Source organism: Ctenopharyngodon idella, chromosome 24, assembly GCF_019924925.1.
Source record: "Ctenopharyngodon idella isolate HZGC_01 chromosome 24, HZGC01, whole genome shotgun sequence".
In the NCBI taxonomy this organism is placed as follows: domain Eukaryota; kingdom Metazoa; phylum Chordata; class Actinopteri; order Cypriniformes; family Xenocyprididae; genus Ctenopharyngodon; species Ctenopharyngodon idella.
In genome coordinates this window covers 7432535-7450996 of record NC_067243.1, presented here as the reverse complement: position 1 = coordinate 7450996, position 18462 = coordinate 7432535, and the positions used below count along the sequence as shown (strand labels likewise).

Below are 18462 nucleotides of genomic sequence, written 5' to 3'. Positions count from 1 at the left end.
TTTAAAATACCTTTATATGTAGCAAAATATAATTAAAACCTTTTGAATTCAATAAAAGAGATCTAGTTGTACTACCTTACATACTTTGGATGTCATATCTGTGTTTTTTATTATTATTAAGGCCTTTGGACAAAAAAAATGACCAGTCACGTCATTGACCCTATGATATATTTCAAGTCTTACACCTTTACAGTTTTATTCCTATCTATATTCACCTAATTTATACATTTTATTCCTAAAAACATAGTGATTTTCTGGCTGTTAACAGTATTTTCTGATCTATGGACTGATAAAAAGAGACATTCAAAGTCCACTCTGTAAAAACTTTAGTATGTCAACAAAACGAATCAAGAATTTTGAACATGTCCAATGTTCAGATTTCTATTCTGGAAATGAGTGCACATTTATTTATCTATTCACTTATTTAAACACCATTACAGAAAACGTGTAATACAAAACAATTGTCTTAATGTACTGTGATTAGAAATGGGGAAAGTATAGTGATCTATTAGTTAAAAGTTTTACCCTATTCACCTGCAGTTTTTTTTTAATTTAATGTCACTTTATTCCCGCACTTTCTGATTATTTTGACGGTGCCATATCTTCTGAAATCTGCTAAAGAGATAACGATGACATTCTCAACAATTGTGATTGGTCCATCCTGCTCAGCGCTGAGAAAAGTAACGTATTTCCCGTGACCACTTCGTCTGCGTTGCTTCAGCTGCGGTCTGAGGAATATTTTACATCTGAATATTAACATTAACAAACATTAAACTAAAATACACACCGGAGAGTTAAAAAATAAAATTATTATGTATACCCATCGTGCTTGGCCCACAAGACATAACTTTCGGGCCAAATAGCCCCGCCCATTTAGGTGCTACGTTTCTGTGGCCAATAGATATCAGTTGGGTGGAGACAAATGAAGATCACATAAGGGTCCAAGTTCAAGTACAAAGAGCAGAGCAGTACCAGCCTTAATAAATAACAACTCTTTAGACAGACCCCGAGTTCAGTGATTTGGATCCACAAAAGTTTTGTTTCGCGTTTTGTATCATTCAAGAACTGAATAATGGCAGACAGAGAAAAGGCGACGGATCAGATGAAACTGTGGAAGGAGGGTCGTGGCTCTCAGGTCTGCTGCAGAATTTATTTATTGAATACTATATTATGCTAAAAATGAGATTGGATTTGTGTATTTAAATTGATTTTCAGCGTTTCTTTTAATGGTATATTGCGCTGTGGGAAATTGTGCCAAAGGTCGCAGGGCTGCAGTGCACAAACACGAAAGGATTTGATTATATCTTCGGGTTTTAATGTGCAAAACAACGTATTTATGACACGCATCAGTTGTCACGCATGAATGCAGTAGATACTGTCTAATATTTTTATATATAATTGCATAAAACACTAGCCAGTTGCTGCTTGAAAATAACATCCCCTACGGTTTTAATTTTTGCATGGTGGATTGTTTTGAATTTGTAATGGTTTGCGTGTGAAAATGCACAAAAGAGATAAGGTTTATTATATAATTTCAGGTGAACTGTTTTCGTAGTTGAAGTGTGTCAACGACATTAAACGGAAGACAGTCAAGCCCCCGCCCCATCCCACTCCTCTCTAACGCGATTGGTCAATATCATGACTGACACCTCGCTCAGCGAATCACATTTGATAATGCCTGTTATGTTGTGGAAGCGATATAGGCCCCTTCCCTTTATTTATTTATCGAGGACACGATAGATAACCTCAATTACCAATTCGATAGTTAAACTTTAACCAGATAAGTAGATAACGGTTATGGTTATTTAAGCACCATTTTCAGGCCAAATGCCGATAAAATAATATATATATATTTTTTGCCAGTTTAGTTTTATATAGAACTCGTTTACTTAAAGTGACACACCTCAGACACCTCAAATTTGTTTAAATTCAATTTAAATATAAAATGCTGAATCATGTTGTAATATTATGTATTCATGCAATATGAATATAATAGCTTAATATTTAAATTAAAATGACTAATATTGGTTTGAAAGGGTTGACTAATCATAAAATACATATTATTTGTGTTTAATGAATACAATAATTTGGTTTGTTTAGATGTTATTTTAATTTGACCAGACTATTCTATCTCATTTTTTTTTTTTTTTTTTCTCAGCGGCCAGATGTCCTGACCACTGGAGCCGGAGTCCCGGTTGGGGACAAGTTAAACCTATTGACGGCGGGTCCGCGTGGGCCACTTCTGGTCCAGGATGTGGTGTTTACTGATGAAATGGCCCACTTTGACCGAGAGCGGATACCAGAGAGAGTTGTGCATGCTAAAGGAGCAGGTGAGTGTGTATACATACTTGCTGACCCCAAACTTTTGAACCGTAGTATAAGAGGCTGAAAACCATGACTGTGCTGAAATTTGTTTGGCTTATAAGAGCTGTGCTCTGATTGGATAGACAATATCAGGACGCTTTAGAGCTTGTATGTGATTGGAAATATAGTATAGACTTAAATCTTTTCTCTGTCTCTTCGCAGGAGCGTTTGGCTACTTCGAAGTGACCCATGACATTACACGCTATTGTAAAGCCAAAGTGTTCGAGCATGTTGGAAAGACGACACCCATCGCTGTTCGCTTTTCAACTGTGGGTATGTTTCTGTAGGGATATTATAATGGTTCTTGTTGAGTCTGGACTCTGTATGTATCGATTGTTATTTTGGGATTAGAAATACCAGGAAACTATGTCGTAACAGAAGGTCTCTGAAACGGAGCCAATTGGTTTTGTAAGAGGGTAAAGAGCACATGTAGAAACGGTGTGATAGAAACATAGGGCAAACTCTCACTCGCTTGCTTACTATAAGTAAAATATACCACCTTTGCACCTTAATAAATGTGTATTTGTTTGTATGTAGCTGGTGAGTCTGGGTCGGCGGATACCGTACGAGATCCTCGAGGATTTGCGGTGAAGTTCTACACCGATGAGGGCAACTGGGATCTTACTGGAAACAACACCCCAATCTTCTTTATCAGGGATGCACTTCTGGTGAGAGACTCAATCCACATGAATCCATTAAGTGCCTTGTCCCAATATTTACTGAAAATGTGTGTTAATTGTGTTTGCAGTTTCCGTCCTTCATCCACTCTCAGAAGCGGAATCCGCAGACTCACCTGAAGGATCCGGATATGGTTTGGGATTTCTGGAGTTTGCGTCCTGAATCGTTGCACCAGGTACACCTGATCACTTTTGTGTTCTCACGTTAATGCAGAAAGCCTCGCTCACTTTGATTTACGTGTATGTGCAGGTGTCTTTCCTGTTCAGCGATCGGGGAATTCCGGATGGCCACCGTCATATGAACGGATACGGATCGCACACTTTCAAACTGGTCAACGCTCAGGGAGAGCCGGTGTACTGCAAGTTCCACTACAAGGTACTTACTGTTTGTAAGTCAGTATGGCCAATATAGCCATTATGGACACATTAGATTTTTAATTAGGGCTAGGCAATAATGGGCAAAAATATTATCACAATATTTTTTTCCATATAATTTGATATCGATATTTATCACAATATTAATTTCATACCATTAGTGTTGTCAAAAGTACAGACTTCGGTATCAAGTCTGTACTGAAATTTTAAAAAATATGGCGATACCAGCATTTCCCCCTAGCATTTTGAGCGCTATTGAGTGGATTCTTAAACACCTCTGATTGGCCATTGTGTTCACGTGCTCAACAGATATGTCTGTGATTGGCTACAATGATCAAAGCTTCAAAAACATGTTGTAAATATACATATTTGACACTCTTCACTGTGCGCTTGCACAGATACACACGGGAGCGTTTGAAAGCAGGAGTCTATCAGCAGATATATTAGGGATCCGATGATAGACGCCTGCTTTCAAATGCTGGTATCGTCACATTTTAAAAATTTGGTACCGAAGTCAGTACTTTTGACAACCCTACATACCAATAATAGGTCTGGAAATGCATTCAACATGTTTGTTACACCTCGAGAATGAATGTAACACATAGGGCCCCATTAATCTCAGCCTCAGACACCCCGCCCACAGACCGCTGGCTTTAACATCTACCTAGAAACAAAGTGTTGACGCCAAACACCTTGTGAAAGAAGAACGCCGTCGTGTTTACGACTCTGACAATGAGCGTAATTTAAGAGATGTAATTTATCACTTAATGTTATGATGTCACCTAGTTAGGAAACCCTGTCACTTGTTTTTGTGTTTCAGACTGATCAGGGCATTAAGAATTTGACCGTTGAAGAGGCGGATCGTCTTGCATCCACCGACCCAGATTACTCCATCAGAGATCTCTACAATGCCATCTCCAACGGCAACTTCCCATCCTGGACCTTCTACATCCAAGTCATGACCTTTGAGCAGGCGGAGAACTGGAAGTGGAATCCGTTTGATTTGACTAAGGTACCCTCACACTACACCAGTGGGTCTCAACCTTTATTCAAAGCCCTCCTATTTAGACTGATATGTACCTCTGGTACTTCTGTTGTAGAAAAAATAAACAAAATTGTCAGTTTAATGTTGTATATACATTTTAAGCATATACTGAAATATATATATATATATATATATATATACACTGATCAGGCATAACATGATGACCACTGACAGGTGAAGTGAATAACACTGTTTATCTCTTCATCACAACACCTGTTAGTGGGTGGGATAAATTAGGCAGCAAGTGAACATTTTGTCCTCAAAGTTGATGTGTTAGAAGCAGGAAAAATGGGCAAGCGTAAGGATTTGAGTGAGTTTGACAAGGGCCAAATTGTGATGGCTAGACGACTGGGTCAGAGCATCTCCAAAACTGCAGCTCTTGTGGGGTGTTCCCGGTCTGCAGTGGTCAGTATCTATCAAAAGTGCTCCAAGGAAGGAACAGCGGTGAACCGGCGACAGGGTCATGGGCGGCCAAGACTCATTGATGCACGTGGGGAGCGAAGGCTGGTCCGTGTGGTCCGATCCAACAGACGAGCTACTGTAGCTCAAATTGCTCAAGAAGCAATTACTTCCATTTGTGTTGTTTTATAGTTTCGATTAAACATAGTTGTAGTAACAAATGAGTAAGTGTGTCCATCCTGATGACTGGCTCTATCTCGCAGGTCTGGTCCCATAAGGAATTCCCTCTGATTCCTGTGGGACGCCTTGTGTTGAACCGAAACCCCGTGAACTATTTCGCTGAGGTTGAACAGCTGGCATTCGATCCCAGTAACATGCCGCCCGGCATTGAGGCCAGCCCGGACAAGATGCTGCAGGTACGTTTTTACTACTATGTCACAAATCCTATTAAGCAACATAACTAGACACACATATTTTCATATGTTTGTTTGCACAGGCTTAAGATGCACAAAAAGATGCTTGTTCATTATTTTGTCCTTGAGCAAGGGACTTAAGCTTTGGTTACTTGTAATAAGCATCCTGTAAATCACTTTGGATTAAAGCGTCAATGACTAATCACTAGTTACAAGAATTACTAGAATGACTAAATGCTGTAATTACTCAATTCTTTCGCCACAGGGACGTCTTTTCTCTTACCCAGACACACATCGGCATCGGCTTGGAGCTAATTATCTCCAGTTGCCCGTCAACTGCCCCTACCGCACCCGTGTGGCAAACTACCAGAGAGACGGCCCCATGTGCATGTACGATAACCAGGGTGAGTGACACGCACTCCAAACACAGCAGAATGAAACGTCATGTCACATACCGCCTTTGGGATGTGGTAAGAGATGGTATTAGTCTCAGATTAATAACGCAACATCTGTCTGGAATGCCAGATCAGGATGTGTGACCCAAATGTTTACATATATGGAAGCCCATTTCCGCCACATAAGACAAAATCATGGTCTGATAAGTCAAAATTATGACATAGTAAGTCATTATTATGAGAAGAATAGTTGAAATTATGACTTATAATTCTGACTTAAGTCAATTTCGACTTTCAATGTCATTATTTTGACTTTTTATCTCATAATTATGACTTAATTTCTCATTAATCTCAAAATTATGAAGTGGTGTAAAAGTATTTGACTAAATGCAATTAGTTACTGTACTTAAGTATCTTTTTTGGCTACTTTGTAGTTTTACTGAGTATTAAAGATATTAGCAACTTTTACTCTTAACTTGACTACATTTTTGAATAAGTAAATATACTTTTTACTCCAATACATTTGTGATGAGTAATGCCGTTACACATTACATTTACATGGCACAAAACTTTTTCTGCAGCAGTTTGTTTCTGCTATAAAGTAGCAATATCACCATCTACAGGGCATTGAAGGTACTATATCTTGTGTGTTTTGCTTTTACTCATCCAAACTTGTCAAAAACACTACTTTACTTTTACTCAAGTATGGATTTTAGGTACTTTTTACACCTCTGTAATTATAACTAGGTATGTCATAATTTTGACTTACCAGAGTCATAATTTTTTCCTCTTATGTGGCGGAAATGGGCTTCTATTTACCTTAAGTTTTTTTTAATAAACATCTTGTTGTGGCACATGTTTGAAATGTTAAGCAGTTCCTTCCTGTCCTGTAGGGGGAGCTCCTAACTACTTCCCCAACAGCTTCAGTGCTCCTGATACCCAGCCGTGCTTCCTCGAGTCAAAGTGTCAAGTGTCTCCTGACGTGGGCCGATACAACAGTTCAGACGATGACAATGTGACCCAGGTTCGTTAGCGATCATATGCATCTGTGTACGGATACTCACACGTATGGTGAGTTATAATATTTCCCGCTCTGATCCAATCCACAGGTGCGCACGTTCTTCACCGAGGTGCTGAACGAAGCCGAGCGAGAGCGTCTCTGTCAGAACATGGCCGGCCATCTGAAAGGAGCTCAACTGTTTATCCAGAAACGCATGGTATGATCTTTCATTTTCGGTCATGTAAGATTTTTTTGGTCATGTTAATCTCATGCAAACTATTGAGGAACACGCCTGGAAAAAAACATGATTTCAGATAATTCAGATGTTTTTTTTTTTTTTGCAGGTGCAAAACCTGATGGCCGTTCACCGTGATTATGGGACTCGTGTTCAGGCTCTCCTGGATAAACACAACGCTGAAGGGAAAAAGGTAGAAATCATTGGATCAGTCTCGCACACATTCATGTATGTTATTTTAGCGTGTATCAGGGTGTGTAACTAAAACTAAACCATTTTAAAAAGTCACTTGAAATAAAACGTTAACTGAAATAAAATAAAATATAAAACACTAGCTTTATGTACTAAAACAATTGTAAAGAAAACTGAAAAATTAATAAACTATATAGACATGTAAAAAAAAAAAAAAGAGACAAAAACAAAATTACTAAAAATGTAACTAATATTAAATTGAAAACAAATAATATCAAAATAAAAATATTCAAAATGTTGAAATGTCAAAAAACAAACTATAATAGTATCTCAATATTTAAATAACACTGGTGTTTATATCATTATTTTCTGTCTTTGTCTCTCCAGAACACTATTCATGTTTATAATCGCGGTGGACCGTCTGCTGTGGCTGCAGCCTCTAAGATGTGATTTAAAAGTGCCGCCCCTCTGCGCGCGCACACACACACACACACACACACACACACACACACACACACACACACACACACACATTCATTCTCTTATAGAGTGTGATATTAGAGTCATGATGCTTAACTCATTCCTTGTGTGCTGTAGACATACAAACATCATATCTAACGTTGCCAATTCACAACACCATTGGTATTTGCAAATGCAACATTGATTCCTTAATCATGATTAATGCCATTTAAACCAAATAAGGGCCTTTGATGCATACGCATGTTTGAGCTAATCCAAACTAAATTGGCCTGTTTCAGAATATTTCTACATTTTGATTGTGTGTGAAATGTAGAATAGGCAAAAAATAATCTAAGAATTAACACAAATGTTTTAAATAGAAATACTGTGTGATGCTTTAGATCTTTATCTTGGCTACTGATGCAGTTTAAAGCTGAATAGGAGAAATTCTCAACTCTTTCCGTCCCTTTTGCCTTAACTGAATATAATTCAGTTGTGTTAACAAGAATGTAATGCCTTTTGTCATTTTGTAATTAATAAATGAGAATATTTGATCTCTGTCACTGAGTTGTGGGTTCATTTGAAATCCTGGTTGTGTTTTCTCTTTTTGCTTTTCCAAAGCCTGAATTTCTAGGAAATTGACTGAAAATCTTCATCTTTGTCATACCTTTTTAAGTTTTATTCTTCCAAAATTTTATGTATGTATAAGTGTATACATTTCATCCCAGAGAAATATTGTCTGTATGGCTTTGGATGACTCAAAATATTGCATGATTCATATTCTAATGTCTTAATTTTTGATTTGGAGTTTTGTAAATTTGTAAAAACAATTCCTCTGAAGGAAAAAACACCTGTATTATTTTCTAAGTAAACGACTTTCCCTTTTTGAGTGAACTTCTCCTTTAAATTCTTTGCTCTTTCCAGTAGGAGGCGCCATTTTCTTACACAGGATCCCCAGATCCTGATAGTTTGTAACAGGACACTGGTGACAAAAATAAACATCACTTGAATATATATATATATATATATATCTCTTTGGTGCTCCGATGGGGATGCAGGTTTGAGTACGGCTTGCATCCCATCCCCATTTCTATCCCCCCAAAACCCCTTTCTAGGCTCCTTTCTAATGAAATGGGTGAAAAGCCCCTACCCCAAGAATGATTCAGAAATCTCATAAGTACATTTTTTTTTAACCTAGTCAAAAGAAGTGTATTTAATTAAAAATTAGTTTTATTTTTATATAATATAAAATTTAAATAAAATTTAAAAAATTTAAAATAGTCATAATTGTGCGTTTTTTCGACAAACCTAGAGATTTTTTCGAAATGGGTCCATGTATAGAAGCAGCACCCTGCCCTGATCTCTCCAGCAGCAACCACATAATGAATGATCTCTCTCTCTCTCTGACTCCACCCATCTGCAGTGCTGTATAAGTAGTGTCCTGATCTTTCTCCTCAGTAATTCCTCTTCAGATTTTTCCAGGAGTTTTGACCCCTGACCTCCGAGGATGGATAACGCCACATACAGCTACGTGAACGACTGCACTCCGCTTACTAACTGTAAGTCCGGCCGTAAGGCTGGTGGCTCCACGGTGGTCAACATGAGCCACGCGGGCAAGAAGCCACCAAACGACTACCTGATCTGGTCGCTCTGTAACACTCTTTACGTCAACTTCTGCTGCCTGGGATTCATGGCTCTGATCTACTCCATCAAGGTGAGCTCCAACACCAAATGTCTTTTGTGTGGCTTTAACTTCTTCAGAAATATTCATGATGGACCAGCAAGGTTCAAAATAGAACCAAAAGTGGTTTTACAGCCCAATGCCATAGAAGAACCTCTAGTTTAGAAAAAGATGATCTACTGGTGCTTTAAATAGCCTATAACCAAAACACCTATCTGAAGGACCAATAATCAAGAACCTTTTAATCTTCAAAGAGCCATAAAGCGATTTAAGAAACCTACAGAGATGAGATGCACACTCTTAAAAATAAAGGTTCCAAAAGGTGTTCTTAGTGTGAAGAATCTATATTTTTTAGAGTGCAGAAAAGGTAAGGAACCATAGAAGAACCTTGATTTTTATAGTTCATGTGCTAAAACAACTATTCAAAACTCTAATTTTCATTCTTTGTGTGTTTGTGGTTTCAGGCTCGAGATCAGAAGACCTTGGGCGACATGCGTGCAGCACAGGAATGCTCAGACAAGGCGAAGTGGTACAACATTCTGGCATCGGGCTGGAATCTCTTGGTTCCTCTGCTGCTGTTGGGTCTGCTGGTCCTGCTTCTGGTTCATCTGGGCAGCTCAGAGGGAACGTTTGATTTCTTCGGTGAAGATGGATTTCAGAGTTTCATGAAGCTCTTCAGCAGGTAGACAGAGCGACTCAAGCAATCCCACCACCAAACGCTCCTGCAAACCTTCTGGACAGTTCACCCTCTCTCCACTTTATCAGCATGTTATTTTCTTTGGCTGTGTGATGATGAATTTATTATTATTTAGATTTGTTTTTTTTTCATAATTAATGTCAATGTACTGTATATCTATCTACCCAACAACTCTATTTTATGAAGTAAATTGGCTCTCTGTATTTAATAAAATATTTAATGTCCTCAATATTTTTCCACATGCGTCTCCTTGAACAGATTTCTGTCAACAATGGGATTAAGTAATTACATTAGCGATATTTCAGCGAAAATTCGACGGCAATAAAAGTCAATAGTGATATATAACGCAAAGAAGTCGCTTTCAAACAAAGCAGCCTAGCGAATTCACGTGACCAATGACTGGATTTCGCCCGGGAAATTTCGCCTATAGCAACGGTAAATGTGAATCACATTAAGGAGCTGTCACATTAGCGATATTTCAGCGAAATTTCGACGGCAAAAAAGGTATATTGTCAACAGTGTAGCGATGTATTAATCACAGCTCACCTAGAAGTCACTTTCGTACAAAGTAGCGCGAATTCACGTGACCAATGACTGGATTTCGCCCGCGAACTTTCGTCTGGCGTTGGTAAAACTGCACATTTAGTGATATTTGATCGTGTTTAGTAGTAAAACTATGATGAGCTTGGTGACAGCCATAAATAGTGCAAAATCTGTGTAATTATGTAAAAAGATAATCATAAACGACTAAATATTTATTTTATTACTAACCTTGATTTCTCTGTTGACCCCTCCCCCTCAATTTTTTATCCCACTAAGCTAATTTGCTGGTCTTCCAGTCTGGTCAGGCTTTTCTTTTTGCTGGCTTTTGGCCACTTTTCAGTTTAGACCAGCTTGGCCTGTGTATGGAGATCATGTTAGGCTGGTTTAAGCTAATTTTCTTTTCATCAGGGAAGTTAATTGGTTATGAACAGGAGTTCTGTGCTTTCTGGGAGCTTGTGTTTCAGGGAGACTGAAGAGGTGCTGTGGTTTAGTTCTCATGCGTCTCTGTAATGTTCGGCCGTGCCGCCTGTGCTTACAGCGGTGACCCCTCCCAGCTCTACTGGTATTTTTATCATTTAAATGACAGAGCTGTTTGCCAACCTTCACTCCCCTTCTATTTCAGTCAGTATACAGAGTGGACACAGATGTGCAGGGACTCGATTAAAGAGCAGTTAACACACACCCTCATGTAGACCTTCTGCCTATTTCTCATCTTTCTCATCAAAAATTACTATCCTTGTGGGGACATTTGGTTTACCATAACGTAGGGAATACCATGGTGTACACACACACGCTCACAGTTTTAAATATTTGATTTTGTACATGTAAAAATATAAACAATTGTAGCATTTGTTATAGCCTACTGCATTTAATTGTAATTCAGGATAATTGAAATATAAATAATAATGATCATTTGGGGGAAAATGTGGTCTTGAACTGTTTTGAAAATAAATATTTAAGTAACGTAAAGAAAATATATAGCTATATATATATATATATATATATATATATTTTTTTTTTTTTTTTTTTTTTTTTTGGGAGGGGGGTAGGGTTAGGTAGGTTTGTAAAAAAAAACCCCCAATATATTTCATTAATTATATATTAATAAATACCTTTTCGTGTGTAAAATTAAAAATTTGTTGTAGCATTTCAATATTTTTAAAACATGCATGCTAATATGTCCAAATCCAGAAACGAATGATTTGATTGTGAGTAGTCATTTAGCAGTACATAAGCAGTCATTTTAGACACATTTATCCGAGGCTATTTCCAGTGCACTTATTACAGGGACAATCGCCCTGAAACCTGGGGTTAGTTGTCTTGCTCGAAGCCACAGCAGTGATAACCTCATGTGGGATGCCCGTGTACTGTTCTGAAACAGATTTTCTTGAATTGAGTTACAGCTTCTGTTTTCTTGCTGACTATTTTTTGTTCATTAGAGTTTCAGTAAGATTCATCTGCTTTCAAAGGGACGCAGGAGGGTTTTTTAGCTCCCGTGGTTTGAGCACAACCACATTAGGGAGGATCACACACATAAACACCCACAAACTGAAATTACCCGCTGGAGCAGACGTCTATATGCAGCTGATCTGAGAGGACTGAGGCATAATCTTGCCCTTCCGCCTGGTTTGAGGCTCTATAATGAAGCTCGGTTGTTTCTGGGTGGCTTTCAGCTCCCACCCAGTTTTAATAACGGGTAAGACCGCGGACTTGATATATTTGTTATCAGTTAGTAGTAGGCCTACAGATCTAAAAAAATGTTTCTGTTACTAGGTACATATCTCTTTAAAAAGTTATGTAATACCATAGTACTGTACACACACATAGGCCTATACCTACTAATAAAGTCTTTGGATTGAACGATAAAACTGTCAATAAATGTGTGTTAGCCTACATCTGTTTCGGTGTCGCCTTCTAGTGGCTAACCAAATTTGCTGATAAATCTCCACTTAATTTACAATATAAACACCATGGTAGGCTACATCGCAAAGGACCATGTGGTAGCGCCTTCTATAAGCACCTGCAGATGGCGCTGTATGGTAAATTACATGAGGTCTCCTGCGATAAAGCCAAAGTCCCTTTCAAGGAAAGTCTGTTCACTCGGCGGCCATCCAAGACCAAGTAGGCTATATCTATTTGAATGGGGGAATCCTGAAATCTCAAAAACTGCTTGGCGAACTCACAATTAAATAACATATTTCAAATCAGCAACAAAATCTGACATGAACTGTCCCATAAATGTTGTTTCTTGTGCTCAAATAGCGTTAAAAAGCTTATTTCAGGCTTTCAAGCTAGACGAGACAATGCGCATGTGCAGTCCTATGCTAGACTTTCAGGTTTCTATGGGAACCGGAGCTTCTAACGGCAGCTGCAGTGACGCAATGACTTTATCAATCAGCGATTGGCTCTTTTACTTAGAAGGCGGGACTTATTCCGCCATATTGCGCGTTGCAGTTTCTCCCATAATAACTGAAACTATTCATAACTAATAGGAGTTAACCATCTTTCTATATCTATAGTCTTTAATATAGCAAAACTACTGTTTTTTTGTTTTTTGTGTGATGATAAATGATTATAGATAATCTATAATTATGTTTGATTGAGTTTTTTTAGACACATTTTTCACATTTAAACAGTAACTACTTATGCATAATGTTGTTTGAATGTCTGTTCACCTTTATTTAACTCCACAACTCACCCAAGAGCAAATCGTTAATTACACGGACAAGAGTTTTCCCAAGAAAGATCATTCAGTCAGCTGGTCAGTTACTAATTCATAAATGCTGTTTGATCACGTGTGTCAACATTCTGACACACAGATCCGCTCGATTTGACGTGCTTGAACGAGTGTGTCAGCTGGTGATCTGCACCCTCGGCTGACCCCTCCCCCTGCTGGATGTGGTTGGCCAGCTGGTGTCCATGGAGACGCAGCTGTGGAGTGGGTGAGAAAGACTGGAGACCTCAGCACTCATGAGGGACGACATCTGCCCTGTAATTTCACAATGATCCAGTTATGGTTTATGGGACTTTTCACGAATATCATACATTTTAGTGTTCTATGAGTTTTTAGTTTTTAATATTTTAATACACAATTCATGTAAAACTATTATGTAACATAAAATTAACATATAAGATGAAAAGTTAAAGTATCAAGCATCCGTATCCCATTTTAAATGTTGATTTTGGCCAGTCTCATGTATAGAAGTCGGACTTTCTCAACTTTATCATATCGATGTCAAAATTTTGAAATAATCTGTAGAATTAATATTCAGTATATTGCAGTAAAAATCTGTTTTGAATTATTAACTACATGTAAATATGCTTTCTTTTGACAATCTGTTGAACTAATATTAAATTCATTGTAACAATATTTTAATCATTAAATACTTTTTTAATTACTCCCAAATTTTTAGCCTATATGCAACCCTGTTACTGCATTTTTTTGTTACATGAAATGTAACAATTCCTAAAATTGTGACACCCACTCTAAAAAATAACTAAAAAAAAAAAACAAATTTACAAAGTAAAATGCATTCTGGGTAATATTTGTTGTTTTAAGAAAAGATGCCTATACTTTCTCGAAAACGACAAATAATATTACCCAGAATGCATTGTAATACACAGAATGCATTGTAATATACCGAAGTAATAAGGCTTGTTCGAGATGCATCGGCGCTGCGCAGACCGATCGGCGTATGACATCAAAGTACCGCAAGAGCATTTAGAGAGCAAACGATTCCTTATGCTTTTGAATCGCTCTCGCGGTATTTTGATGTCATTCGCCGATCGGTCTGCGCAGTGCCGATGCATCTCGAACAAGCCTATATACTGTAAAAGCAATGCATTCTGGGTAATATTTGTCATTTTCGAGTAAGTAGCCTATAGGTTACTTTCTCGAAAAAAAACAACTAATAATATTACCCAGAATGCATTGTTTGCACTGCCCAAGAAAACAAATGAATAATTTCATTCAATTTTCTCAATTTTTACAAATATTGTAGTATTGACTGCATTCTTTATGAAAAAACATTCAACAAGTTATTCTAAGAAAACACAATATATATATTTCTTCAATTTATGGCAAATATAGGTTTATCAGTAGCTACACACCAACTTTTTCAAAGTAACCCCTGCTAAATATTAGTTTAGTTTAGGCTAAATTTTACTTACATTTTTTTTTATTTTTGGTAAATTGTATTTAATTTTGTTAAAATACAATGACGTTTGATTGATGTGCATTTCCCCCACCCCCATATTCATAACAGTGCATGATTGATGTGGACTTTTCAATGGTTTCATCTCAGTCTGGTATACATTTGGCCCCCCCAATCCTGATTCATTATGTGCCTATAGAAAACCACATCAGTTAAAAGTAATTGGACTCAGATGGTCCTTCCTGTTCCATTCAAGTCATATATGTTGGTTCTTTTATCTTGTTTATACAGGTAAGTCTTTTGTAGTTTAAGTACTTTGTCAATTTGAAGAAAGCTTTGAAATTTGAAGTCAAGCAAATACAATCAGAAACTTTGAAAACAGCCGAGATTTGTAGGCAACAAGTAATAATAGACTGTGAAGAGGAGCAGTTTGAACGCAGCTGTTTGCTGTCTGACAGTGAATATGAGCTCTAGTCATACAGATGTTAAACACGCATGAATAATAAGCAGATCACCGGCGAGGCTCTTGTTTTTGTATGCAGACACGCGCCATTCCTATGCGCGCGTTCCAGCAGGTGTTTTCGCGGGGAGTCGCGCGCGCTGAGAGGAATTAGCTGAGTTGTGGGAGGAGCGCGCGGGTCACAGAGCTTTAATTCGGCCTAATTTGCAGGTCAAAGAGAGACGGCACACTCTCATCCTTTCTTTTCATCTCTATCGCTCTCCTTCATCTCTCCCGCTCGTTTTCGACCCGCTTTTGTTCTGCCTATGTGGTCTTGAAAACGTCCAACCCCCGTCCCCTCCCCTCCCCCACTGCGCTTTCTTTCTTTCTTTCTATCAGTTGTGCTTGCAAAGGCAAATTGAACAAACCCTTAATCCTCCTAGTATTAGGCTAAATGTTGACGGGATGCAGGCGTTAATGATACCTTAAATCGTGAGGCGTGTGCTACCCGTTTAGTTTGAAACGATGTTGCCCCTTTTTTTTTTTTTTTTTTTGCCGAATTGTAACATGAAAAATAGGCAATGTATTATTAATGAATCCGATTAATATTCCAATTTCGATTGTTTTTTATTTTTAAAATAATTTTTTTAATTTTATAATAGAAATGTTTAGATTTTTTTTTTATATATAAACGTCAATTTTGATTTTAAACATTGTTTTAATTGATAATCTGTGACCTCAATTTCACTTTCCATCGTTTTAGTCTTATAAAAAAAATAACAAAAGTCGGTTTATAAATGACATCATCTTTGGGGAAGAGGTGAAAATTTTAAATGTAATTTTAGTGGTGAAAAACTCACACATACATAAGCTAAGCGATCATATTATGTAAAATTACAGAAATCAATATATCAAAATTTTCAAATTAGGACTATTATTTAAGGTATAAACTGAGCAATGACTGTCTTTGGCTCTATTTCCATTTAATTTTCTTACTATTGTGTTAAGTATCCGTCCCTGAGCTTAACCAGAGAATATCATTAATTTTTTAATTACAAAGCTCAAATGGTACATAATAAAAATGACCCAAATAATACTGTAATCCTCGTTATGTTCCTACTGTAAAGACCTGATTCAAAAGTGTATTGAATGTATTTGCTTTTTCTAAAGGTTTAGATAACTGTAGCCTGTTATTTGATCCATTACAACTTTAACATGCTGGAAAGAACACAATAAACTGGATGGGACGCAACATACGTTTATATAAACACATTTATTAAAACAACATATTTACAATAGTGACAAATATGGCTCAGGATCAAGATGAAAAGATACATTTTCAACCACAAAAATGTAAAAGTGAATAAAAATAAATAAATAACTTAAGCCATTACAAAATATATACATACCGGTATATATTAGTCAACAATAAATAGGCTTACTTGTCCTGACTTTAATTTAAAGTTACTTATCAGTTGTACACTGTAAACAACCTGTACTGCTCCTATTAATAAACCGCACTAAAGGCACATACATCAGTACATAAATAAGATTTCAGAATCACATTATCAAGTAATAACTTGAGTCAGTCTCTGATACGTCATTACTTCCGGCCTTTTCCCGCCACCGTGACTCACGGACGCGCTGCGTTTTTTCCTTCAGAGGATGTTTCTGCTTTCCTTATGGACGCTGTCCGTTTTCTTTCGCTTCCCATAAAAGTCTACAAGAAAACAAATTCATACGATTAAAAACGTGAACACTTTGTTTTTAAAATGTATTGACATCGTTTTTAAAATGTGTTGACATTGTATTAATGACATTGTAGTAACGGTCGCGTATTGTTTACCTGTAATGCGCAGGTCTGTGAGTCTCTTCGTCTGGGTGCGCGCGACTGTTTTGCGAGATAATTTTCTTCGGTTACACATGGCTGTCTTGTTCTTTTGGTTCAAATCTTTCATTGTACGGCTCCCACATTTTGGGGCAACTTGGACAATTCTTTCTGTCGTGGGGAAGTCCACAAATGGTCTCTTTGACACGGCAGTCTTCTCTCTGTAAAATTCCGGACAGTCCTCAGCTGGACTTTCCTCCCACTTTAAATCCCCATTCAGCGGCTGTCCTTCACTGAAATCGAAGTTCCATCTCAGCTGATCTCGTTGAGATATTTCGCGAAGCTTGGATGTCAACTCTCGCCTCAGCTCGTCGTGATCCACAGGTCCGAACAGATTTCTGCATGTTCCCGTGAGCTTCAGGAGAGGGAGAATCTCTGTGCTCCTCTGGAAAGGGACCGCTTTCCTTGAGGCCAGTCTTTCCCCGGCGATGGCGGACGGTAGACAGGTAGACATCGTTGATAATAGCCAAATGGATGTGGAAAATCCCTAAGAACAAGAAAAGTCAGTGTGAATTACACCACACGTCGTTATAAATCATAAACCTTCTGATCTGGCCGTGATTTAATCTCGTCAGATTTAAAGTCCTGCGCCTCGGCAGTGTAAATCCACATGCTCCGCTCCTATTGGTCAAAATCCGCTACCCCCTTTGGCTTTGTTGTTAGACCCGCCTCTGTTCGGCTGTGATTGGCTAGACCTGCACACATTCACATGTAATTGGTTGCAGAGCCATAGAGATGGCTCTGATTGGTTGTACCCCGCTGCCTTTCGCTATTCTTCTGAATATTTAGCGTTTTCTCCGCCCGCTCACATTGCACCACCTGAATAAAATTAGTGTTTTACGAGAATTAATGAAACTTAAGAAATTAAAAAGTAATTATAATGCATGTATGCATTCCGACAATATATAGCTATCAAGATAAGCGCGTAAAGTTAAACGCAAATAGCTTATTTTTTAAAGAATATGTGGTTAACGCAGCCTATCCTTTTTTTCATTATTTGACAAAAATTAATTTGACCGTTTGATTGGAAATGACATACAATTAAACTATTCTGTTTAGGCGATATTTTCCTCGATTTTTAAAATGTTTTCATAAAAATGTCTCGTATTTATTCTCAAACATGTTCTTTACTGACACTACTTTTATTATATATATACACACATATATATTAATCTTATTCTTATAATGGCATTGTCTTAAAATGTAATGGAGTAGTATATGTGTGTTAATGTGATGTGTGGCTGAAGGGATGAATAAAACTGAACTGATATAAGTAGCTACACTAACTTAAAGTGATAGTTCACCCAAAAATTAAAATTCTGTCAATTGTTAATTACTCAACCTCATGTCGTTCCACACCCTTAAGACCTTCGTTCATCTTCGCAACACAAATTAAGATATTTTTGATAAAATCCGATGGCTCAGTGAGGCCTGCATTGACGGCAAGATAATTAACACTTTCAATGCCCAGAAAGCTACTAAAGACATATTTAAAACAGTCCATGT

General features: G+C 37.6%; 2 protein-coding genes across 2 annotated transcripts; both read left to right on the top strand.

Annotated features, from left to right (window-relative positions):
* Positions 1-897: 897 nt before the first annotated feature.
* cat (catalase) lies at positions 898-8108 on the top strand. The gene is made up of 13 exons (XM_051884175.1): positions 898-1135; positions 2159-2330; positions 2527-2637; positions 2902-3032; positions 3113-3217; positions 3292-3417; positions 4237-4428; positions 5124-5276; positions 5539-5677; positions 6562-6692; positions 6778-6885; positions 7013-7096; positions 7483-8108. Exons 1-13 carry the CDS (start codon positions 1073-1075, stop codon positions 7543-7545), a joined length of 1578 nt encoding a protein of 525 aa, XP_051740135.1. The 5' UTR covers positions 898-1072; the 3' UTR covers positions 7546-8108.
* A 167-nt stretch (positions 8109-8275) lies between these two features.
* ifitm5 (interferon induced transmembrane protein 5) lies at positions 8276-10264 on the top strand. The gene is made up of 2 exons (XM_051884176.1): positions 8276-9268; positions 9700-10264. The coding sequence occupies exons 1-2, from the start codon at positions 9062-9064 to the stop codon at positions 9919-9921; spliced, it is 429 nt and encodes a 142-aa protein (XP_051740136.1). The 5' UTR covers positions 8276-9061; the 3' UTR covers positions 9922-10264.
* The last annotated feature ends 8198 nt before the right edge of the window (positions 10265-18462 follow it).